Here is a 26,591-nt window from a genome sequence, read left to right as displayed (position 1 = left end):
TCCAACTACACTCCTCCTCCATAATTCATTCCATGATCATTTAAAAGGCCTCCCAGCAGAACCACATCCCTAAACAACCACCATTTTCTGGAAGAAAGATGAAAAACAGTGGCAATTTTCCATTCATGTTGATGCTTTTCCTGTTGGTAAGCGGTCAGGACTCCAGATTCTAGAACCTTTATTTTAGCTGTTTCATCCACCAACACATGCAGGGTACGCAGCACTATAATCAATTACCTTTCCAATGGGATGCCCTAAAAAATACAATCATTTAACCAAGATGGCTGATATGATTTTATGTGACTCTTCTTATTAGTCTGGCAAGGAGGCCCTTTGAGTATAAAATATTGACTGGGCCAGACACAGGAGGCATTTGCAACAAGTTCCATAATAAGCTATTCAAATAGCAAGAAAAGAAGGTCTTAGGTCTGAATCTCTGGCTCTGACACTCTATCACCTGTTGCCCAGACAGTGAGCAATCCTCAAAGCCATGTAAGCTCTGGGGACTGAAGCTACTTTGGGGAAGATCTGGGGAATGCGATTGATTTCCTAAGCAACTCAAACAGCTGGGGAAGAGGAAGAGGAAATGTGAAAGAGAGGCCTAAACCATGGCAATGAGGTGCCCCCAGTGAGCTGTTAGGTAAAGCTATCAGCTGGTGGCTTTGTGTGCTCAGTTAAAAGGGTTCATGGCTAACAGAATCTTTACCTTCCTCTACCCAGGGTCACCAGAGGCCATGAGAGGTTGCCGTGGAGGGCGAGAGCCATGTGGCAGGAGAAATGTTCTCTCTGTGAAGATCAATTCAGGCATTTGGGGGAATCACCATTGGAAGCTGGCAAACCTCCCTGACTGGCAGCACAGCCTAATTAATCCAGTAGCTGTGCTGGTGAAGAACATGACACTTCATGACTGAAAAACAAGCCTAAAAATAGACTCCGTCTTTTCTGCAATACCCACCCCTCCACACACACAAATCTTCACCACCCTCCCACTTTCCCTTCCCTCCTGTGCTTCAGTGGGAAGGGATTGAAGAGATGCTACAGATGAAATGAAAATGAAGGGGACAAAAGAAAATCCCCATTCCCATATGATTCTCAGTGACAGGTTTTATTTAGAATCACTTTTCTAGAGTTTGATTAGTATCTTGCCTCCTTTCCCTGGATATCAAGTGAAACCCAGAATTTTGAAGTCAGGCCAAAAAATACCACCTATTTGGTTTAGGACCAAAAACTTAAGGACAAGGACAATCAGCCAATCACAAAAATGCATTGTGCATCCAACAATGCATGTGATGCCTTTGGTCTCTCTTTTTTTTTTAAGCTTTTTTTTGCATATATTTTGTAAGCAACAAATTTTTTTTTGTAAAAAAGTCTCGCGTCTCTTGCAAAAAAAAAAATATGTATCAGACATTATAGGAAAAGCTAAAGGGATGGCACAACGCCACAAGGCCTGGAGGCAAACTCTAAAGGTAAGAATGGCATTTTTCAAAAGACATTATAGGCCCCCACTTCCATGAAGATGGTGGACAGAGACACTTCAGGGCTCTGTCCCCCCAACAGAAGCTTTGACCAACCAGCAAGCACTGCAGAAACATCTTTCTCAAAGCTCCAGAAAACAATTAAAGGGCCACAGTAACAGGGCGAGCATCACATAAAGAAAAAGGCCACTCAAAAGTGGTGATCTCATAGCGCCCCAGCTGGCACACCAACCCCCCCACCCCCACCCCTCACCAGCTCAGTGCAGAGCCAGGTGTGCTCCCAGTGCAGATCTCTGTCCTGGCTCGAAGGGAGCAGAATAACCCCCATGCACATACTGGGAGCATGTATGTCTGGCACAGTCTGTCTAGTGGTGGCCTGAGGGACTTGCCACCCCAGAACATGCCCTGCATGTGGAAGGGGGCACACAGAGCTCTCCTATGCTGTGGGTGAGGCGTCAAGTCATGTGGCCTGGGACAAGGGACTGCTGGTTGTAGGACATACAGTGCAGTGGCCAGAACTGTGAAGAAACTGTTTCCTAGGGAAGAGAGGACATTCCTATCCACTTTACGGAGAAATTCCTAGGGCCAAACCCACTTGCCCAAGACGCATGTATAGAAAGGACCACTTTGGCCTGGAGCTATCCTTTAAACTCATTGTATGGATAAATCCTGAAGTACAGCATTTGCACAGGTCAATCTGCAAAGACTGGGAAACGTGTTTTCTCTTTTTCCTTCTTTTTTGTCTGTTAGCTCCTGGCATTCAAGGAAAACTCAATCACAACACTAGCTGAATACAAGCTTAAGGAACAGATGCTTCAGAGACTAAATTTCAGTAATAACACATTAAAAATTAAAATGTCCAGGTTTCAACAAAAGTTTACAAAATATACAGAGAGACAAGAGGCAATGGCCAGGCAAAGGAGATCAAAGAACCAGAAACCATCAATGAGGAATACTGGACCTGGGGCATACCAGACAAAGACTTTAAAATGGCCTTAAATATGCTGAAAAGCTAAAGTAAGACATGGACAAAGAACTAAAGGAAATCAGAAAAATGATAGATGAACACAAAGAGAATATCAATAGAGGGATGGAAATTATGAAAAGGAACGAACTAGAGCTGAACACCAGACTAATAGAAACTCACACATTCAACTTATGTATTGCATAATGTGTTACATTAAAAAAATTTATCAGAGTACACTGGTTGATCAAGTTTATCTGCTTCAGAGTTTTCTATTACATGAATACACCATAATGAATTTCCATTCCTAGATATTTAGTATGTTTCCAATTTTTCCTTTACATACAGTGTTGAAATTAATCTCCTGGTACATGTCTCCTTAAGTACTGTGGAAGAATTTCTCTAGGGTTTTGACCTAGAAATAGAATTGCTTGGTAGAAGTTATATATATTTTTCAATTTTTGTAATTATTGCCAATTGCTCTCTAAAGAGATGATATCAGTTTATACCTCTCACCAGAACAGGAAGTGAGTTCTTATTTTCCACATACTAGTCAACCCAGCTATTAACAGACTTTTAAATTTTGCCAGTCTGATGAGTGAGAAATGGGGTACTGTTATTGTTGTAATTTGTAGTTTCCTGCCTTTCTATAGGGTGAGCACTCTTCATATGTATATTGTCTATTCACAGTTCCTCTTTTCCAAATATATTTTGAGGGTGTGCCTTTTGTTATGCAGTGGTTCTTAATTTTAATGTAGTAATATTTATAGTCCATTTCTTTATGTCTTGTTTAATTACTCCTATCCTACTACTCAAATCATAAAGATATCTACCTATATTTTCTTTAAAAATGTTTACAGTTTAAAAAAATGTTTACAGTTTTCCCCCATTTGTGTTTAATCAATCTGGAATTTATTTTTGTATATGGTGTAAAGTAGGGTCTAATTTTTTTTCTAATTGGAAACCCAAGAAACCCAACATCATATTATTGAAGAGCTCATATTTCCCTCAATAATTTCTAATGCCAGCTCTGTTAAACACCAAGGATCAATAATGCCTTAGTCTGTTTGGGGGTTATTTTGTTCCAAAGGTTTTTTGTTTATCTCTTCTCTAGTACACAATTGTCTTAACACTGTAATTTTATATAAAGTCTTGATATGTGGTACAGAAAGCCCCTCCTACTTATTCAACTTTTTCAAAATTGTTCATATGGATTTTAGAGTTAGTTTCTCAAGTCCCATTAAAAATAACTCCACTGCATTTTAATTTATAAATTTGTATTAAATTTATAAATTGATTGGAAATTGACGGCATCTTTGTAATATAGAATTTCCCATCCATGAATATGGTATACCTTGCCACCTATAAAGGGTTTTTAAATGTCCTTCATTAATGGTTTGTATTTCTTCCAAAATGATTTTGCACATTTTGTAGATTTGTTACTGAGTGCCTTTAAATTTCTTTTGCAATTGCAATTGGAATTTTTAAAAATTACATTTTCTCATTTATTGTTCATGCTGCTATTGATTCTTGTTTATTGATCTTATATCCAGCAATCTTGTTGAATTCTCTTAATAGTGTTAGCAGTATCTGGAGTATCTGGAAATTCTATTAGACAATATATTATCTGCAAATGATAATTATTTCTTCCATTCCTCTTTATTTCATTCTCATTTTACTGCATTGGCTAGGATCTTCACACAACATTAAAAAGAAGTAGTGATAACGAGGGCATTTATTTTGTTCCTGTCTTAACTGTGGTCAACTACACAAAAAGATTTACTAAATATTAACAACAAATTTCTGGGGAAAATCTAATTATGTCATGATATAATATTAATATTATTATTATTACACTGTCATTATTTGCTGAAGTATTTGATTTGCTAGTGTTTTATTCAGGATTTTCATATCTATGTTCTTAACTGAGATTGGTCTATAAATTTCCTTTTTTTTTTGATACTGTTAAGTATTAGTTTTGTTACCAAGGTTAATGATGGTAGGCACAATTAGTTTTCCTTCAGCAGTCATCTCCCATCTTTCCACTTTCTTACAGGAAGATCATCCGTTTCTTGACAGAAGTGGAAAAATGTCAGATATTCACTTTTCCTGCCACATTTGCAGCTAGGGATGACCATGTGATCTAGTTTTGGTCACTGAGACATAAAATTTTCCTCCCTGATAAAAAGAGAAAGATGCCCAGGGGCTCTCTTTCCTATTCCTTCTATTTTACCTTTTATATGTATCTATTATGTTAGGATATGATGGCCTGCTGTGGCACCATTTATAATACCAGGACACAAGTTTAGGGGTGAGAATTAATGTGCTGAGGATGATAGTGAAAGGAGAGAACAGCCTGGGTCAACACTGACCTCACTGAGCCCCACTAGCTTCTTGCTTTGTGAGACATAAAAAAAAATACACACACACACACACAGCAGCAGCAGCAGCAACATTATTTTACTCACTGTGGTAGTTATCCTAAAGTTGCAGCCCAAAGCATACTAATTAACAACTCATTTACTTAACATTAAAATTAGTTGGGGGCATTTCCCTCTTTTTCTATTCTCCTGAATAGTACAAGATGGAAACTCTCTATTTCTTGAAAGTTTGGTAAAACTCACCTGTAAAACAAGCTGATCCTGGGTTTATACACATGTGTGGAGGTTGGGGAAATTAATTTTTAATTTCTGATTCAATTTCCTTAATGGTTGTATGTGTTTCCCTTTCTATAGTAAATTTAGAATTTTATATTTTTCTAGAAAAATTCCATTTCATCTAAATTTTCAAGTTGGCACAAACATATTCCTAGCATCCTCTCTTTATGTTTTAAATATCTGCTGTATCAGTAATGTTCCCTTTTAATTACAAATATTAATATTTGTGCCTTCTTTAATTTTTCTTAATTTTGAAATAATCTTAATAATCTTTTCAGACAACCAACTTTCGGATTGATTTTTCCTTTTTACTATTTACTGGTTTTCTATTTCATTAATTTTTGCTCTTTTCTTTATTGTTTGCTTCTTTCTTTCAATTGACACAGTTATTCTAATAAAAATTTCTTGAGTTGACTGCAGATTATTAATTCTTAATCTTTCTCCTTTTCTAATATGAGTTAAAAGCTATAACTTTTCCTTTTATGTACTGCTTTAGCAGAACCTCACAAGTTTTTGATGTATAGTGTGCTTGATGTCCTTCAACTCTAAATACCATATGATTTCCATTATGATTTCCTCCTTCATCTATGAATTATTTAGAAGTTTTTACACATCTAAATGATGAAGAGATTGATTTGTTGTTGTTGTTGCTATCAATTTCTTATTCTAATGCTTTGAATTCAGCAAATAGGAAGTACGTGATTTTGATTTTCTAGTATTTGTTGAAATGGCTTTCTTGCCTAGTTTGTAGTCAGTTTTTGTACATTTTCATGTGTATTTTAAAAGCACATTGGTCTTTTGTCAATGTGATATATGTCAATTTGATAAAGCTTATAATTTTGTTATTTATATCTTCTCTATGTTTGCTAAATTGTTCGCCTACTTGATTGAGTAATTTATCAAACAGAAATGTTAAAGTCTCCCATTATAATTTTGGACTTCTTGCAATCCTGTCAATTTTGCCTTATATTTGTAGAGGCTAGATTCAGGCTTACTATTTAATTTATATACCTCTATTATGACCACTGATTTATTCAGATTTATTTTACCATCAAAACTTATGTTTTCTATTTACCATGCTTTTTATATGCTTCTCTTTTCTGTTTCCCTGCCTCCTATTGGATTGATCAAGTTTTCTCTCATAAGTTATATACTGTTTTACTTTTCCCTTAGAGGTTACCGTTACATTTTAAAAATGCATATACTTGTCTTAAAAAATCAAAAGCTAACATCTTTCTCCTCTTCCTAAACAGGTAGTTGTTATGTTGTCGCTATTATTTTAATTTCGCAAATAAAACCCTAATTCATCATTACTAGTGTTTTTTTTAAACATTCTATGCTCATTCAGATTTGCCCAGATGTTTACCAATTTCTTTGTTTATTTATTGCATCTCGCATCCCCCTGCTTCTTCCTGGGCTCAATTTCCTTTTTCTTGATGTACAGCCTTCAGTAGTCCTCTCAAAGTGGTTTTTGAGCAGTAACCTCTCTCAGTCCTTGACTGTCAACTACAATGCATGATTCACAGTTCCAGCTTCTAGTTTATGTGGGTCCAAGATCACATCTCCTGTTGCCTTGTGGCCACTACATACCCAGCACCCAGACCCCAGGGCCTACACTCAGTTCTGATACCCTTGGGCCTCTAAACTATTAGCCTGTCTGCTCTCCACTCTGTTGAGTTCTCTCTTTATTCTAGAACCTGAGGATTTCCCTTCCTTTGTTTTGAGCTCAGCTATATGTTATTATATTTCATCCCGTGCTTGCTGTAGGAGGTTGGGCAGGGGCCTGCATTAATCTTTTTCATTACTATTATTGGAAGACCAGATATCCTATTTATAACAACATTCCCTTTTACTAATGCTTATTATTCTCTTTTAAAATAAATATAATATATTTTGATAGAGAAAACAGACATGAAGAGGCAGCTGGATACTTCCTTGTTCTGTTCCAGCAAAAGTTGTGAAATTTTCTAAGTTTTTTTCTTGATTCTGGTACAGCGTGAACAATCCCCAGGTAATAACTTGGGAGAATGCAATTGTCTGCCAAGAAATGGAATTTTCTGTAGCTTTGTGTCTATTTTCTTGCACCTCTCTCACTTCTCTTTGCCCTACAGAGGTGATCCTGGAGGAGAAACCTGCTCAATATTTGATTTACACCCTCCACATTTAGAATATCAAAGCAGCATATTGAGAAATCTGTCTCTATAAGGAAACCATCCCCAGGCCAGACCCTGAGCTCAGCGACCCCTGCAAATGAACGGCTGGCTGGAAGCTGAACTACTTCCAAACCTTGGGAATTCACGGCTACTGATAGATGAATGAGATCGAGCTCATTTGCATTTCATCATGACTCAGGAATTCCCTGGTACTGTTTCCCTGGGCAAATTAAAAAGTGTTGGTTTAATTAGCCCAAGGCCTTCACTGTCAGGACCTGGCCTGAGAGATTTCCATAAACTCTAGAGACAGCACCCGAATACTCCTATGAAGGAGGAATAATTCACTTAGCCTGCCGGAGGGTGGAGCCTATGTGAGAATGGTGGAATCCAAATACAACTCTTCTCTGAAACATGTGAGCATGTCCAAGGCACAGACAATGGATAAATATTCATAGGTGTCAGTGAACAGAAGGGGGATTTATGTTGGAAATGCTTTCTGAATAATCACAAATGAGCTCACTGGAGAGGCCATCTGTGAGAATAAAAAAAGACTAATATAATAAGCCTTGATAGCAAAGGTCAAACTGGTCAATCACAGTTCACTGAGTAACAGTTAATTTTAAAATATATATATTCCATATTGCATCTGACCATGAATATTTTGACCCAGAAAAGAACTAAACAGAAGGAAATGGGCTGGAGGTGGGTATAGGGCAGAGAGACGATTGGACAAGCCCTGATATTCAATTATGTCATTAATGACAAGAAAATGGCAAGAAATTAAAGAAAGTATTTTGCAAGGCGGAAATGGTAGTCTTGATTAGTGCTGGCTTATAATCCTCCATACCTTCCCCTTCTAAAAAGGAGAGATGACAACCTTTCCCTTGGGAAGAATGGGGCTACTTGAGAAACGGAAGCCATCTTAGCCATCACCTATCACTTCGGTCACAGGTGACAGTTCATTTTGTCACTTCCCTTTGCAGAGGCCTGAATGATCACTTGGCAGCAAGTGGAACTCTTACCTAGTGAAGCTCTCAATGCTAAAGGCCATACTGAACACTTTTTTACAATTTACAGGCAAAGCCATCTCTTTCTACTGCTAACATTGAACTAAGTGAGAAGACGAAGTCCTTTAATTAATCTTAAGAGCAGATTTCATGTTAACACAGAATTGAAGGGATGGGAAAGTTGGAAGGAAAGCGCCTCCAAAGGAAAATGCAGTTGAGAACTATTTTGCAGAATGCAAGGGATCCCGGTTTTGGAAGCAACTAGACTGGTGATTGTAGAGGGCAGACAGCATGACTTTCCAAGTCACCTTTTTATCCCAGACACTCACTGCCCCTACCTGTCGCACCTTTTTCCCAGTGGGGTCAGGAAGGACGGGCCGCTGTGTTGAATATGCAGCTGCCAGGACTTACCTGTTGAGGTACACTCGCTTCTCGGTGAACTGCCCGTTGCCGTGGTGAGGGTCCTCGAAGGGCTCATTCTGGACGACCTCCACGCCTTCTCCCCGGTCACTCTGTTCGTGGCTGTGCTTGCTGATCATGTACAGCTGTCCAATTTTGTACTAGAGAACACAAAGAGACAGAGAGGTCAGCTCCACTGCTTGCTTTCGCCAGCCCTCCACCCCTTGCAACCACAATGCGACAGCAACTAGGAACATCAGCACCTTCTGCTAAGCAAAGAAAGCAGATACCAGGGGCTAATGTTACTTTTCCTCAGAAGCAAGGAAGAGAATGAGGAGTAAGTAGAATGTAGAAATGGACTGCTTCCGTGAGCATTTTTCATTGCGCTTCAATTAAATACTCGCTGGGGTGCAGGTCTTTAAGGTTTGGGTTTGTTGACCAACCCTTGGGCAACAGCTAAGGAAGGGAGGAAGCACTGGAGTCTCCTCTTCCATTCTGGCCCTACAGGACTGGATGGAGCTAGCGTCTTGTTTTACTTGGCAAAAGACAGGCTAGGGTGTGTAGTTTCTGTCCCTTCTTTCTGCCTGAATAATGACATTGCTGGATGTCACCTATCTCTTCCATCACCCCCTCGAGGCTTTCAACTCTCCCGGAGGCCTCTGTCCCCTAGAATGTCAGTTCTCAGATATGGCTGGACATCAGAATCACCTGGAAGGTTTTAAAAACTCCAGCTGCCTAGGCCCACCATGAGTGGAGCCAGGGCTAAGAACCTGTGTTCTAGAAGGCTAATCCACAATGAAGACCATCTAGAGTATCTTTAACTTCTTTTTTTTTTCAAGCTCCAATAACACTTTGGAGCTTTCCAGCCTAAGATCCCAGGAGCCAAGTGCATTTTACACTACAATGATAATATTGAGCAACATACAATATGAACCTTCTCTGCCCTGTCTTCATTTCTTAGCTGGTCTGCTCTCCTTGCCTCTCTGAACATCCTGGGGCCAGCAGGTCTTTCTTCCCCTCATTGAACTTTCAAAGTGGCAAAACTAATTTGATGAGGGAAAAAAAGAGAAAGGAAGGGTGGAGTGACTGTAAAGCAACTTCAGCACGAGGCACTGTTTGCTGAAAGTTGGGAGGCAGGGCCATGTGACTGCCGAGGTCCTTCCAGGGGATTCTGTGTGAAGCAACACAAACATCTCAGTGGCGTCATCACCTTGGGGAGGGGAAAAAGGGGCCCGAGGCTGTAGCAAGCTAATGGCTGGCTCTGGGTCATTCCCAAAGGGCCCACAGCCAGCAGGGATGCAAGTGCAGAAGAGAGAAAAATATATTTTACATGAAGGGGGCAGGCAAAATGTAAAAATCAACAGTGCAGTCAGCTCCAAAGCTGAGTGGTGGCCCGGCTTCTCGGGGCTCGGCTCTTGGGCACACCCGTGTCCGAAGGTCCCTCTTTCCTTCTTAGGTAGGTGTGGGAAGAGGCTCTTAAAGGCTCTGGTCTGGGGCCAGCCCGAGGGACCGTGCCCAGTAACCATGACAATGAGACTGTGCTACTGACTTAGGCTTCTCAATTGGCTGTGCTTCCTACCTGTACCACGTCCCTCTCCAGGAGGGCCTGCGTTTAAAATGCTTTTAACGTGAGTGTGTGTGTGTGTGTGTGTGTGTGCGTGTGCAAGTGTGCTGGGAGGCCGGGGGAGGGAGGAGTGCTGGGGATAGGAGCAGGGAGGAAAGAGAGGAAAATTAAAGATAAAATCAATTAAAAATTAATTTTAGGATGAGGTGCTGGATCTGAATTCCCTTAGTCCAATACTGCTCTTACTTTTGCTCTTTCAAAGGGGGAAGAGGGAGAAGAAAAGTTTACGGATTTGAGATCTATGCGATGTACCTGAGAGAGCAACACCCACCACCTCATGCACATGGGTGCAAAAGCTCTAACACACAGGGTGCTCTGCTGCCCGGCGAGTGGCAGCTTTCACTGGCCATTGCTTTGCACTTAGTGGGTGTTCAAAATATAAGCATTGACTGGCTGCTCTGAAACAGATGCCCCTAATCCAAAAGAAGGGGTGTGTCTACCACTGGGTTTTCTTCAGGAGCTCCGATCCAGCCCCACATGAAAAATGTTCAGGATTAAGGACAACGCACGACACGGAAAAGTCATTAGCCAGACGCGAGTCAGCCCTGGCTCTCAGCTCAAGTGCCTCCAGCTCGGTGGAGACAAGGAGGCGGCCGGCAGATGATTCACCCGCGGCCAGCGGAGGGTCCCGGCTGCCAAGCACCATTGATCATCCCAGCGTAGTGGCAGACACTGGCTTTAGCTCACTTGGATAGCGTCAGCCTGGAGGTGACCTGTGGAGTCTGAATGCAGGGACGTGGGTGATGATACTGGGGGCGAGGGAACACTCCACCCTGGATGCCACAATGGACAAGCGACTCTGCGGCTGCCATTCTCTCCCTATCAAGAAAATCAGACCTGATAGCTGGTTGTGGCCATCAGGAAACGGGGCTTTTTGTTTTTGTTTTTTAAATCACAAACTGACTTGCAGCCATAAACATCGAGTAGTTTCTCAGTTAAAGAGAGAGGAGCGGGTAGTCCTTGAACCACCTGTCCTTCTAAAAAGGTAGAATCCTGGACCCCAACCCAGACCTTTTACATTCAGACTTGGGGGCGACAGCAGTTGGGAGTCTTATGCACCCTAAATGCTGAGAACCACTGGGGTAGAGAGGCGAAGGCATTCCTCAGCAACTTGCTCAGTACTAAACGGTCCCAAAACTAAAATTTCCATCTTTAGGAAGCCTGTTATTTCCCCCCTCTTTAATACTAATTTCTTGCAAAGCCCCTTTTCTAATTTAGTGAAAATACCACATCCCTAATCACCATCTTTAAACAAACTTGTATGTCAAATGAAGGCTGCTAAATGGAAAGCATAGCTTCCATTTACTGCCTGCCTCTTAATGTGAGGCTCCAACTAGATGCTTTACATTCATTTCTAAGCCTCGCAAGGATTCGTCCAGGTAGGTGTTTGCAGATGAGACTAAGGACTTTCCCTGGACCGGTAGCTTCTCAATGGCCGAGATGGGATTTGAACATTGCAGGTCTGTACTTTTTCTACTCTGCCCAACTTCAGGCCTTCTTTCTTTAACAGGTGAATGCCTTTAACAAATCTAAGCCTCACTATAATTAAAAAAGAGAGAGAGCAGAAAGCCACCGCCTCTGAACTTTGCTATTTCAAAAGATGAGTAACAAAAAAGTCTGATATCATTTGAAAGATCAGAATTGTTTAAACTGTGCTCACTTATGGAATGGTGGAGCAATTATGCTCTAACTTTGTAAAAGCCATTGTTATAATTCCAGAGTTTGGGTAAATCATCATTAGAGGCAGTCATGATTAGAGACAGTTCTGTGCTGCAGGGTGAGCCTCAGTGTGAGTTATCAGAATAGCTACCCCAAATAATTATCTCCATAGTCAAAAAACATCATGGGCTCCAGATCTTTCCCTCCCGTGCACAGTGCTGTGTGTTGGAAAGAGCTACAGAGTTCGAGGGTAGGCAGAGTTGCGTAATGCACTTGGGAGAAGCCAAGTGTTTTCGTCAGTTTTGTTCTTTTGCAAAGTATGACTGTTACTTAATACTGTTCCACCTCAAACCTTGTTTCAAAAAAGACAGCCCAGGCCAAAACATGTGATTATGGTAAGGAATTATTAACTAAGCTCCAACAATACATTAAATATCATCCTTGTCTGAAGAAGTACTGGACCCAAAGTTTTAAGCTGAACAGAATTCCAAGCTATGACTGCTTTGTATTCACCTTGTCTACCCACTGCTGAGGCTTCAGAGATCTCTACATGGTAAAGAACCGAGGGAGTGTTATCTTCCTTCTGACAATCCCTGCTTCCCCACTTCCAGTCCCCTTCCTCTTCCTCCATTTATCCCAATACCATCTCTGAATTTCATGATGTGAAAAGTCCCGAATAGCCATCACCAACCCCAGATGAAGTCATTTCCTAATGCCATGACTCAACTGACGGGTCCTAGATCAGAAGTCAGAATTTATATCTTGACCTTTACTGTCAAAAATGGGTGGATGACCCCTGAGTGCCTCTTTGTTGCTCAGGTGTGGCCCTCTCTCTCTAGCTAGGCCAACTTGGCAGGTGAACTCACTGTCCTCCCCACTACGTGGGACCTGACTCCCAGGGGTGTAAATCTCCCTGGCAACACAGGATATGACTCCTGGGGATGAACCTGGACCTGGCATTGAGGGACTGAAACATCTTCTCTACCAAAGGGGATGCAAAATGAAACAAAAAGTTTCAATGTTTGAGAGATTTCAAACGGAGTCAAGAGGTCACTCTGGTGGGCATTCGCATGCACTATATAGATATCCCTTTCTAAGTTTTAGTGAATTGTAATAGCTAAAAGTAAATACCTGCAACTATCAAACTCCAACCCAGTGGCCTTGACTCTTGAAGACGATTGTACAACTATGTAGCTTACAAGGGGTGACAGTGTGATGGTGAAAACCTTGTGGATTATACTCCCTTTAACCAGTGTATGGATGGATGAGTAGAAAAATAGGGACAGGGACTAAATGAAGATTGGGGTGAGATGGGGAGGATGATATGGGTGTTCCTTTTTACTTTTGTTTTTTATTCTTATTTTTATTCTTTCTGGTGTAAAGAAGATGTTCAAAAATGGATTGGGGTGATGAAGGCACAACTATATGATGGTACTGTGAACAGTTGATTGTACACCATGGATGACTGCATGGTATTTGAAGATATCTCAATAAAACTGAATTTTTAAAAAATGGGTGGATGATACATAAGCATGGAAAAACACCTGTCCCTCTGACTTAATTGTAATCATGTATTTTTCCATCTGTGAAAGGTGTGTGATTCCTGCCTGTCTCACTCTGATTACGAGGATAATAGGAAGACCAGAGGGTGATATAATTTGGCATTCTTGGGAGTTTTTCACATTTTTCATATCACTATTAATGTTTTTGTTGAAGTTATTTCTTCCAGTCTTCTCCAATCTCAAAACAGGGACCTCAAAGCACAGTGAAGCAATTGCCTCGTGACACTCAAGGAGCCCACGCTGAAGACAATGTCTTGAAAGATAAAACACCATATAGGATTCAGGTGCATTACCTGCTCCTCACCAAGTGGTGCCAAAGTCATAATTACACATAGCGAAGGCGATTCAATGGGTCCAGATTCAAACAACCTTGTCTCTGAAAACTAGAGCCTGCTGCTTTCTTTGTTCCACAGCACAGCAAAGGCACCAGGGCAAAGCAAAGGCACAGCACAAGCACCAGCACAGAAGTGTACTCTGTTCTTGTTCTATGATGGAACGGTTGCCTGGTTTTATAGATAAAGTTTTTTTGGAACCCAGCCATGCTTAGTTTTGCACTACAATGGCACGAGTAGTCATGACAGAGACCGTATGGCCCACAGAACTGAATGTATTTACTATCTGGCTCCTTACAGAAAAAGTTTGCTGGCCCCTGTTCCAGTCCACTCGAATTGGATCCATGCTAAGCCAGCCTTGGCAGCCCACCTAGACCTGCGCTCTCTAGTACGGTGGCTACTAATCATATAGCTAGTGAGCCTTTGAAATGTGGCCTGTGTAATGCAAAAACTGAAATTTTCATTTTCTTTCATTTTAATTGACATACATTTAACAACTGACCCTCGATTCAGTTATTGGAAAACCTTTAAGTATATTTGAAACATCTTGCGTATGTGAATCTACTTTTTCCATTGTAAATTGTACAAAATCCAAATACAGATCAAGTATTTCCAACTAAAGTTTAGATTTTGAATTGAGATTAATTAAGCGGAAAATGCACCCTGGATTTGAAAGACTTAGTACAAAAAAAAAAAAGGATATCAAATATCTCACTAATAATTTTTTATATTGATTGTATATTTAAATGATAGTATTTTTGGATATACTGGGTTAAATACAATAGGTTCTTAAAATTAATTTCATCTTTGTACTTTTTTTAGTGTGGCAACTATAAAATTTAAAATTACATATGTGGTTTGCATTTGTGACTTCCCTATTTCTATTTGAGGACGCTGGTCTGGCCCCTAATCTCAACCAACAGGCGACTCAAGGTTGGGCCATTATGCCAGGTCTCTTAACAACACCAGAGGTTGGTTGGTGGGGCCTCAGAGGCAGGCCAAGGGTTTCCAGGCTTAGAAGGTAGAGCACTGATAATTAGGAATGCGTTTGGAGAAGCCCTCCCTTCCAGAGGACTGGCTCCCAGAGAGGTGATAATTGTTCACAGTGGGCTGTGAGGGAAAGCACTGTGGCTTTAAAAATGGAAAACTGGAGCCTAAGTCCTAGTTCTGCCTTTTATTAGCTTTGTAACCTTAGACTATCTACTTATCTGAGCTACGGTTTCCTTCACATTGAAATGGGGCTAATAAAATATCTCACAGAGCACAGTGAGAATCATGTGAGGAAAAAACTTGCAAATTAAAATGTTTTGCAAATTATAAAACTGTGTACAAACAGTTGTAGCTCTTACACTGTCTGTTTGGCAAGAGGTCTGATTGGAACTCAAAGAGCTGTTTCATTTCCCTACCATGCTACAGTTCTAGAAGAGAATTAGGCATCTGCCATACACCTGTACGATACAAAAACTAAAGAAAACTTGACCGTCTACCCAAGAGGATCTTTCCTTCTGCAAAATCTGCATTAGGTGGTAGTCAGATCGAACACTTTCTGAAAGTATTATAAAAAGCCTGGGAACATATTTTTCAATGAGTGTAGCTCATACTTCAAGGTGGTCATCTAACAACGATTTTGTATGTGTGTGATTGCGAAATTAAAAAAAAAAAGACGGACTTTTTTTTTTGATGGATCTTTGGGTTGGAAGTTTATTTGAAGGTGTTGAGTCCAGTGAACGTGAGAAATCTAAAATGACTTTGCTCGAAACAGTGCTACGTGGGACGCCCTGATTGCTGCCAGGCCAGGGGACTTTTCTGGTTGGATGAGCCCAAAATTATTAAACACAATTATCACGTTTCACAGTCTGCTCCTTCCAGTTGCTCCTCCGCCTGAAGTTTTGCCTGAGAGTGACTCTAAAGCAAGTCCAATGTCAATTCCTTTTTCTGTTGGGAAAGGAGCACGCAGAGCAGTTTTACCTACAAGCACTGGATATGATTTGGGTTTTGCCCAGGAAGGGAACATGACTGTCTAGCCCCTCAGTCTTCCTGATTCAATGTGCAGATTTTTCCATGTAGACAAGGAGGTTAAAAAAAAAAAAAAAATAGGTGTAAAGTTCTTTGGTGTTTTGTCAGATCTCTCTGCCAGGTCAATAAAGCACGAAAACCAATATCCGATCCCACAAAGAAAATACAAACCTGCAGCTCATATTTCAAGATATCAGAGTATCATCACATATTTATCTTTTCTCCTGGATTTTTATAAGCAGCCCTCTGAGGTGCCTTGTTTACGCAATACCTATGTCATTATGCCAGGGTGTGGGAATGAGAAAGCAGATAAAAAGATTTAAGAAGGAGCAGGGTTATCGACATTTTAATTCAACAAATCCCCCTTTTGTGACAAAGTAATATCAACAGCATTGTACACTGATGCTTAACCTGTCCTAAGTTTAGAACCAAACTGAACAGAAATAGAGCAACACCACTCCAAGGGATGAGATCAGATGTGTTTCATACAGGTGGAAGCATGACTCTGGTGGCTGCTGCAAAACTGGGCAAATTGTTTCAGCCCTCTTGGCCATCTGGGAGAGTAATCAACTTGACTGAGTTCAGGACAGTAACAACATGATGAAAAGTAGATGAAAAGTAAGATTGCATGTTTTATCTACTTCTTCCAACAGTGACTCGCTTTTGGGGGTGGTAGGCTAGCCCTGAGAATTCACTCTACTCCCAGACTGAAGAGCCAAAGTGATAACATGCAGCACTTATAGGCTACCTTGTAAGTGTCAGCTAAAGCAGGAGGTGTCACCCCCTTTTATTTATAAATAAGAAGCTGAACAATTTAGCCATTAGTGAGAGCAATGAAGAACCATTAAGAGAGCAAAAACAGGAACCAGGGCTTGACCTCAACTCACACCACAAGTGTGGCTGGCCCTGGCAGCAGAACACGAGCTCTCTCCATGCTTTGGTGGCAGAGACAGCCTCGGCTCCTATGGTCCTATCCATTCTCTGGTTCACTCTCATTCTGCAAGCACATAGCGTGTGCCAGGCACTGAAGGCATTGGAGACACAGCAGTGAACAAGACAGACCTAGTCTCTGGCTACCAGAAGGATTTCCTGAGTAGTTCTGTCTCAAAGACAAAGGCTACCAGCTGAAGGAACTTGATGCATTCACCAGAGCGACCAACCTATTTGCTGAGAAACGTGAAACCAACCGCAACTCAAGTAAATGGAGAGATTTGATGACATGTCTGAACTTAAGAAGGCAGGACTCTTGTGTTTACTATCCAGTGTAAATCCACAGTCAATCAAACACCAGAAGGGGGGAAATCGATATAGAGCTTTCCTGGGAAATGTGTCTGTGCCATCTCCTTGCCACCCTTTTGTCAACGCTAATTTCATTAATCCTGGCCTCATAAAACAGGGGTGCTCCCAGGAGGGAGGTACAACTACCATGGGGGTGGCAAGGTCTCTCCAGAATTAGAAAAGCCCGTTTGTGAGGTCTATTACACGTTTCAATCCTGTATGAAAATGACTGATGGTATCAAGGAAGCTGTAGTACTGGTTAAAAGTTGATATTTAATTTCAGGAATCAGAGCAATTAGTTTTAGTGTCATTGAGACCTTTTGAGAACAGAAGGGCAAACTGAACGCAGAGAAGCATGAGCTGCTTCATGTTCAGTTGAACAATGGGAGTTCCCAATGTTTTGAAAAAGTTACTCAAGCCTCTTTGTGTCTAGAAAAAAATAAGTTTAAAGTCACTTAATCCCTCCACTTTGGTGCTAGCTGGCAATGCAAGTGGTTTCAGGGCTCTGCTAGCTATCTAAGCAATGTCAGGAGAGAGTTATAACCAACTTATGTCAATGGCTCTAAGTATGGAAAGTTCCAACATCTTTTCTCACTCCACTTTGGAGGAGAGGCTCCAGGTTTCACATTGTGGTACTTGTAGCCAGAGAAGATTTGTAGCTGCTTTGCAGGGAAAAAGCACAGGAAAGGCACCATTTTTGGTGTTTCTTTCTTGGTAAAACAAAGCAGATAATTGACTGAGAAAAGCAAATGGTTATTAGCTCCTGGTCTCCTGAGGTAGTTAGTGAAGACGGACAAAACAGAGTCAATCGGGTTCATTTCCAGGAATTGCTATATTAAAAAAATCTATCTTCTGAGTTGCTATTGCATTTTAGACTTATTCTAATAACCTGGAGAGATATTGTCTCAATTGGTACTTTGAAGGCTGAATGGTGTCCCTGTCCTTCCATGTATCAACAGTTGGTCCTCTGGTCCCTCTGCATATCTCCTCTTAATGGAGACGAGAACAGGTCCCCTAAGGCAACGCCAAGATGATATATAATTTACCATGTTTTCAAAGAGTTGGGAGAGGAAAAAAGAACACAGGCTAGATGAAGCAACAGGAAGTGTTGTTCTTCACAGGATGTTGTAAAGCCAAGTCTAGCTTCTTTCTTATATCCTTGTAAAACCCATTTTAGGTGATGATGGGGCATCTCAAACTGTTCTTCCAAATAAGTACTGTGCCAGCCCTGGGAGATATTTCAACCCTATTATTTAAACCAGAAGTCTCAGTCAGTAGATTCCTCTGGTGAAATACTGATGAACTGAGAGGTTATTTTTCAGGGGGTTAGGTGTTCCCTGGAAATGCTCGGGTTGCAAAGGTAAGATAAACTCAATACAGTAAATCCCTTTACTATTGAAATGGCCCCTAACACATTTGCAGTTAAATCACTCTTTGTAAGGACATCACAAATAACCAGCCATCCCCCTTACCTTGGAGGGGGATGGTGGGAAAAATTATGATCTGAAAAGGCACTTCTATTTCTGTTGTAGAAGCAGCATTCAGTATGTAGTAAATTACAGAATAGGAATGTAGTAAGTGATAGAATCACAATGTAGAAGGCAGTAACTGTCCTTTGGAATTTACTTATGAATCACATGTATGTGGTTTATATTCAAAGATTGGGGGTGGAAAAGTCATCCTTGATAATTTGCATTTTTCATCTTTTTCTTATGGGTTTAGTCACCTTTTATTCTATTTTACTTGACAGCCTAATACCTAGGTTAATCCAAATTTCATAAAAACGACTTTAAACTGCAGTAGAATATCTGGATGCTTCTCTACTTCCTTTTTTTCTTTCAGGGGAAATTCACATAACATAAAATAAATGTTTTTTTTTTATTTTTTTAAACTGATGACTTTAAAGTGAACAATTCAGTGGTGTTTAGTACATTTTCAATGTTATGCAACCACCAACTCTCTCTAGTTTCAAATCATTATCCCAAAAGAAACCCCATATAAATTAAGCTGTTTCTCTTCATTCCTCCCTCCCCCAGCCCCTGACAATCACCAATCTGCTTTTTGTCTCTACAGATTTACCTATTCTGGTCATGTCAAATAGTTGGAATCATTCAGTATGTGACCTTTTGTGTTTGGCTTCTTTCACTTAGCATATTGTTTTCAAGGTTTATCCACATTGTAGTATGTATTAGTATGTCATTCCTTTTTATGGCTGAGTAATATTCCATTGTACGGATATACTAAAAATTGCTTATCCATTCATCAATTGATGGACATTTCAGTTGTTTCCATGGTGCTGTTATGAACATGTGTGTTCTTGTTTGAGTCCCTATTTCCAACTCTTTTAGGTATACACTTGGAAGTAGAATTGCCAAGTAATATGGTAATTCTACGTTTACATTTTTGAGGAACTGCCAAACTGTCTTCCATAGCAGCTGACCATTTTACATTTCCACGAGCAAGGATTCCATTTTCTCCATATCTTAGCTAACATTCATTTTCCTTTATTAAAAAAATTATAGCCCATCTGGGCAGATATGAAGTGGTATCTCATTGTGTTTTGCTTTCATTTCCCTAATGACTAATGATGGTCATCATCTTTTCATATGCTGGTTGGCCATTTGTATAGTCTTCTTTGGAGAATTGTCTATTCAAGTCCTTTAGCATCTTTTAATTGGGTTGTTTGTCTTTCTGTTGTTACATTATAAGAGTTCTCTATATATTTTGGATACTAGACCCTCATCAGATATATGATTTGAAATATTTTCTCCCATTCCGTAGGAGGCTGTCTTTTTCACTTTCTTGATAACGTCCTTTGATGCACAAATCTTTCAATTTCAAGTGGATAAAGTACAATTTATCCACTTTTTTCTTTTGTTGCTTATGTTTTTGTTATATATGTAAGACTCCATTGCCAAATCAAAGGTTATGAAGATTTGCCCTTGTGTTTTATTCTAAGAATTTTATGGTTTTAGTTCTTACATTTAGGTCCATCTATCCAATTTGAGTTAATTTTTGTATATGGTGTAAAGTAGGGGTTCAATCTCATTATTTTGTATGTGGATATACAGTTTTCCCAGAACCATCTGTTGAAAAGACCATTCCCTATTGAATGGCCTTGACATTTTTTGTTGAAAATCAACTGGCCATAGATGAATGGATTTATTTCTGGACTCTCAATTCTATTGCAGTGGTCTACATGTCTAGCCTCATGTCAGTATCACACTGTTTTGATTACTTTGCCTTTGTAGTAACTTTTGAAATTGAGTAGTGTGAGTCCTCCAACTTTGTTCTTTTTTGGCTATTTGGAAACCCTTACAATTCCAAATGAATTTAAGGGTTGACTTTTCCATTTCTGCAAAAAAGGTTGTTGGAATTTTGATAGGGATTGCATTGAATCTGTAGCCAGCTTTGGGTAGTATTGACATTTTAACAAAATTAAGTCCTCCAATCCATGAATATGGGATGTCTTTCCATTTATTTAGGTTTTCTTTAATTTCTTTCACCGATGTTTTATAGTATTTAGTTCACAAGACTTTCACTTTGTTGGTTAAATTTATTCCTAGGTATTTTATTTTTCGGATGCTATTGTAAATGGAATTGTTCTCTTAATTTCCTTTCAGATTATTCATTGCTGTTGTATAGAAACACAACTAATTTGTGCATGCTGATCTTGTACCCTGCAATTTTACTGAATCTCTATATGCACTGCTGAGATTTTGTTACTTGCAGAAACAAGAAAGCCAAACAAGTAACTTCAAATGCCATGGGACAAGAGTGTCTATGTCACCATCTTTTAAACTTGGGCACATCCAATGACTAAACATCACAGGCAACCATTCAGCCACGTGGCATCTTTCTACTATTCCGCCGGGACAACAAAGGGCTAAAATTCACACTATAGACATTTAGAAGCTAAGATAGCATATCCATCCAAATTGCCAATTATGTGGCACAGGCAGAAAGTATATGAGGAGTAAGGAACAAACAGCACAGGCTACAGTTGTACAGGACTCAAACAGGAAACAAGGTTTGATATGTGCATGCTAGAAACTAGCTTGACAAGAAGGAACGGGTAGGTCACAGCCTGCAAACAAATCCTTGAAATTTACTTGCCCACAGCAAAATTTCACGACTTCACCGTGAGTCCTGCATGTAAGCAACAGAAGCTGCTTCACAGAGTGTTGACCTCTCTGGACTCTGCATGCTTCTGAAGCATTTATACGATTTAATCCACTTAAGAAGCCTATGAGTTTGGTACTATTTGTATCTCTATTTTACAAATGAGGAAACTGATGCACAGAGAAGTTAAGTCACTTGCCCAAGGTCACACAGCTAAGTAAATGGTGGACCCTGGATTTGAACCTAGGCAGTCTAGCTCCAGGCTCTGTCCTCTCCTGCCTCCGGCATTCATGACATCCAGATAAAAGGCTATTTATGAGGTTGGGTGAAAGATTCATGGTAAGCAAAATGACTTTCTTTAGGCTTGCATGCTGTTGACAGTGTTAGGTTGATGGTAGGAGACTTTTTAAAGAGGTGGGAGACTGGTGCCAGGGAGAGCAAGGAGAGAGGTCACAGGTAAGTCACGAGTGTGGACAAAATTAGAAGTCAAGAGCAAGTTCTCGGCCCTGTTCCTGAAAAGTCTTCTTCCCACACAAATTCTGGCACTCAGCAGTTAAAAGAAACATACCCACTCATAAGTAGTCCTTAAGAGTTTAAAATTAAAATTAATGAGTCCATCTAATTTGGACTCATAAAATGTGTGGGTGGGAGAGATTCCTGCAGCTGACAGCTGATGTGACAGTTATTTCATGAAAAGGAATAGAAGAACTTCTCTGCCTTTGGATTTGAGTGTTTCCAAATGTGATTCTGAAGCCCAGCCTGAAACAATATGCAGGACAAGAGCCGAATATAGATATTCTGTGGGAGAAATTCCCTCAGCTTACCCAGTCAACCTGGTGCGTAGGAAAATGAAATGAAATATCCACTTCTATTCATCCTTCTTGAGAACTATGGATAAAGACAGCAGGTTCCATATGCAGCTCACACACTTTATCAATTGGAAATTAGATTCCTAATGGCATTTTGGAAGGGAAGAATCACATATTCAAAGGCTTCTTTAAGCTGCTCCAATGATCTGAATCTAAGTGTTTTTTCGGATACCCTGAAGTAATGTATGCTACCGTTTTTGCTCAGTCCACCAGAAAGAGAAATGTAAACCACTCCTCTAAGCCCCTGATGATATATACCCAAAGGGCTGTCCATAAGGCAGATCACAAAGTCCTTTTTAACTGTAAGGGAAAAACTAAAGGTGAAATACCATGTCTTTCTCCCTGGTTTTCCTTCTCTTTGGCAAGCTTTCCTACTATTCCCCAAGGAAGACATTTCCAGAACTGCTGACAACCCCCAGAGGAGGAAGGCCTTTCTTTTTCCTCTTGGGCAGATGGTATTTGCATACTGACATATTGTAAATCTAGTCACCCAGGTAACAGGGCTCCAGTTAGCAACAGCGAAATGAAGGTCAGCTTGATTCCTTCTAAAATTAGAAGTCAGACAAATCTGATTTTTAACTGTTCAAGGTAGGGATGCCCAGTTAGGCGGCAAATCCAATTCTTAAATGAATTTTCAGTTGGGAGTCTGAGCACTAGTTAATAAAGGCAGGTTGGGGCATTTCAACATAGCAGCATAGGTTTTTACATGTTAGAGTTTTAGCTTCTTCTGAATTCTTATTTCTGTGAATAATCTCGCCATGGCCCTGGTCTCCTGCAGTGGAGTTGTCTTCGGACCTGGCCGCTCCCTTGACCTTCATGGTCAATCAGTTGCTAATCCTATGCCAAGCATTTATGGCCTTCTAGAGTCTAAACCTCTTTCCCCACCCCAATCTCTACCCTGGTCCCCCAACACCCTACACACTCTCTCCCTCAACACAGTGACTGACATTGAACAAGACCCACCTTTTCCAGCTTCTTTTGTCTCGGCTCACACAGATCCCTCCCGCCTGGGATTTTCTCCCTTCTTTTCTTTCCCACACCATGGAGGGGGCTCTTGGATGGGCTTCAGCGAGTACGTGGATTGTGCACAAACATCTGTGTAGACCTCATTCCCCATGATCAGTTTCTCAAGGTCCACATCTCCCCAAACTTGAATCACTGACTATCTAATCAAACATGATTTTAAGGGATGATAGTTGCACGGTGAGGAAAAAGAGCTCCACAGCCAAGTAAGTATGGGATATGGGTTAAAGAAAGTTCGACAGGGTTTTAAATACATGCCTTCTCAGAGCCTCTGCCGTGCAGATATGCACTATGAATTACTAACTGATTTCACCACGGAGCCCATTTCTCAGGGGACATTTCTTAGGGATTGTTACCCCTAGAACACATTTTGGGGAAGCTGAGCTTTACTTTTACTTGGCAACTACCAGATCATGCTCTGCTTTGTGATAGTTCTTCTGTTAGTGTTTTGCACTCTATTTTTTACTATATATTTTTAGTGACTGTTAGAAATTATGTTATTACACTTCTCATATTATGTTGTGCTCATTTTATATATGTCTCCACTACTAGACTGGAAGCCACTTGACAGTGGGGTACACACCTTGACATCATATCCCAGGGCCAGTCTGACTGGAGCTGAGATACTTTAGTAAATGTTGAATTACTGAATGAAGGAATGAATGATTGGATAACAAGCTCCTTCAAAATACAAGTTATGTTTTAAACTTTCAGATACTCCCATAGCACCCAGGACACAGCTTTTCATGATAAAATAATCAACAAAATTTTTAAAAATTAAATTCATTGGAAAATATTTATTGAAAACCAGTTATGTCCTGAGCATCTTGACACAAGGATATGAAAAGGGACAAAGCATAATCCCTGCATTCAAGAAGCTTAGAGCCTACTGAGATAAACAAACATATAAACAAAAAATGATGATACAAATAGTCTAAGTCACATTTTGGCAGGGGTGGGGGTAGGGAGGGGACTGGCCTAGAGGCTGTTTTAGTTGAGGCAATGCTCACACCAGCTGGAGCTTGGCCTCACACCCCTGGCCTACGCCCCCAGGCATGGCAGGCCCTGTGGCCCTGGGTGAGAGGTCCTAGGGCTTAGAACCAGGCAAGCAATCTGGTTTTCTCTGTCCTGAAATCCATAGCCAAACCTGATCCTTTGCGTCTTGCCAGTGTGAGAGGGAAGGACGGGAAGACCAAAGGAAAAACACAAGATAAAGAATGGAAGTGTTTCTCTCCTCCTTAAGAACTAGGGCACAACTGATCTCTTTGCCCACCTAGCCTTCCCAGGCAGGGCAGCTCCAAAGCAGGAGAATTCTGAGCCTCATCTGACCCTCAGTTTTGGGAGAGAAAAACCAGGGATCCTAAGAGGAACATGCCTGGACAATAATCGTTCCTGCTCTTGACACATCCACAAAGGAACTGGGACTCCTGCTCTTTGGGAGAGGGGTGGGACAGGGGAGAGGAGCATTTCTCAATTCTGGCTGTCCAGAGAATCACTTGGGAACCTTTGAAAAATCCCAACACCCAGGCTGTACCCCAGGCTAATTATAAACCTTGCCTGTGGGGGTAAGGACTGGGTATCAGTATTTTTTAAAGTCCCCAGGTTAAGGGTGAGAACCACTGGGGAAAAGAGAGTCGACAAGAGCCCTGGTGCACCCCTAAGGGCATATGGTTAGGACTGACATATTACGAGTCACATCTCCATCCCTCTCATACTGGCAAGACTTGGAGATCAGGTCAATGAATGATGCCAATGGCTAAAAGGAACAGATACAATTTCTTGCAAGTCGATCAGATGGGAGTATCTTTTACTCATACCAAGAAATGTAAGAAATACGCTTCCTTTAATTTTTTGTGTGTCTTAGTTTCCCACTTCTAGTGGAGATATGGGTACCAAGAAATAATCCTTTACCATAAGGAAAGCAATAGGGCAAGTGTGATGATGAATGACAGATGATGCCCAGCTGTATGCAAGAGGGAAGCAGAAGGGTGAGGCAGCAAAACATAAGGAGGGAAGCATGGAAACCTGGAGAACCCAACATTTCCACTTTCTATCTCTCAAGAGAAGGTGGAACTCTAGATTTTTACATGAAATGTCCCAATTTCTATGTATTGGCTCAAATTAAAAAAGCAAAACAAAACAAAAAAACCAACTCACAACACTGTGTGAACACAAGGAGTTTGTAAGCTGCATTTTGCCCGTGGGCTGCCAGTTTGTAACCTCTGATTGTAAGTCACTCATTTACAATAAAGAGTTAAAACAGGAGTGCACAGCTGGAATAATGCTGGGAAGTGTTATATTCAGAGCCCAAGAGTCTCATGAATATTTGAGCCCCAAGACAGTTATAGGAATAGAGAAGATGTACAAACACTGTAAATGTTTTCAGCATAGTTCTGCTTTCAAAGACTTAACCTACCCATCTGTGGCCTCATCTCAATATTGATACTGGTCAGAAAGAATTAAGTTAGCAAACACAGATTTACAACTAACTATAGCAATAACAGCAATAGTTAGCATTTCCAATATAAAAGGCAAGGACTAAGTGCTCTCTATAAAAATTAACCCATTATTAATCGTGACAACAACGTGGGAGGCAAGATTGCCACCTCAGCTTTCAAATGAGGAAACCAAGGCTTTGTCCACGGTCGGGCAGTGCGCAGAGCAACTGGGGGTCAAGCCGTGCCTCCTGCAGGTCGCTGAGCTGGCTGCGGCCTCACCCTCCAGCCTTGACTCGGGGAGTGGTAGCAGGCGCAGAGGCCTGACGGGAGGGAATGGATGGCCTGTCCTGGAAGGCAGAGCGCAGAAAGAGGAATTCTTCAGGTGTGCGGTAGATAGAAGACCAGGCAAGAATTTAGAGAAATACAAAAGGCCCATGGATTAGTTCCCTGTGGCTGCCATCAACAAATGACCACAAACTACGTGGTTCACAGCAACAGAAACTTCTTCTCTCGTAATTCTGGAGGCCGGAAGTTAGGAATCAAGGTGCCAGCGGGGCCAGGGCTCCCCCCTCCCTCGCCTCTTCCAGCTCCAGGCATTTCTTGGCTCGTAGCTGCATAACCCCTAGTCTGCCTCCAACTTCCTATGGCCTTCTCCTCTTCTCTCTGTGTCTCTTAGAAGGACATTTGTCATGGGATTTCAGGCCCACTCAGATAACCTAGATGATCTCATCTCCAGATTTCTTTTTCTAAGTAAGGTCACTTTACAGGTTCCAGGGTTTAGGACATGCACATATCTTTTGGGGGGCTACGAATCAACCCCCTACAGCCTATAAATATATAAACGATGTGCAACTTCAGGTAATCAGTACCAAGTAATCAGTTTGGTGACGGAGGTCCAGCAAAAAAAAATAAAAAGTGTTTTTTTTTTTTAATGCAAACCAGCATTTTTCACCTATCTGATTAGGTCAAAAATTAAAAAGCAGGCCTGTGCTGGTGAGGTGAAGGGAAATGGA

At 40.8% G+C, this 26,591-nt stretch overlaps 1 protein-coding gene across 7 annotated transcripts in view; it reads right to left on the bottom strand.

Moving 5' to 3' along the window:
* The window catches only part of PITPNC1 (phosphatidylinositol transfer protein cytoplasmic 1), a 270,335-nt gene that overhangs the window by 131,323 nt on the left and 112,421 nt on the right, over nucleotides 1-26,591 (bottom strand). For all 7 annotated transcript variants that reach the window (XM_037809087.1, XM_037809088.1, XM_037809086.1 and 4 more), the window contains one exon: nucleotides 8,668-8,816. In XM_037809087.1, the coding sequence (XP_037665015.1) occupies nucleotides 8,668-8,816 (149 nt within the window). The remainder of the gene's footprint in view (nucleotides 1-8,667; nucleotides 8,817-26,591) is intronic.

Source organism: Choloepus didactylus, chromosome 18 (genome assembly GCF_015220235.1).
Source record: "Choloepus didactylus isolate mChoDid1 chromosome 18, mChoDid1.pri, whole genome shotgun sequence".
Taxonomy (NCBI): domain Eukaryota; kingdom Metazoa; phylum Chordata; class Mammalia; order Pilosa; family Megalonychidae; genus Choloepus; species Choloepus didactylus.
The sequence above is the reverse complement of the archived record's forward strand: the minus strand, read 5'-3'. Positions and strand labels throughout refer to the sequence as shown.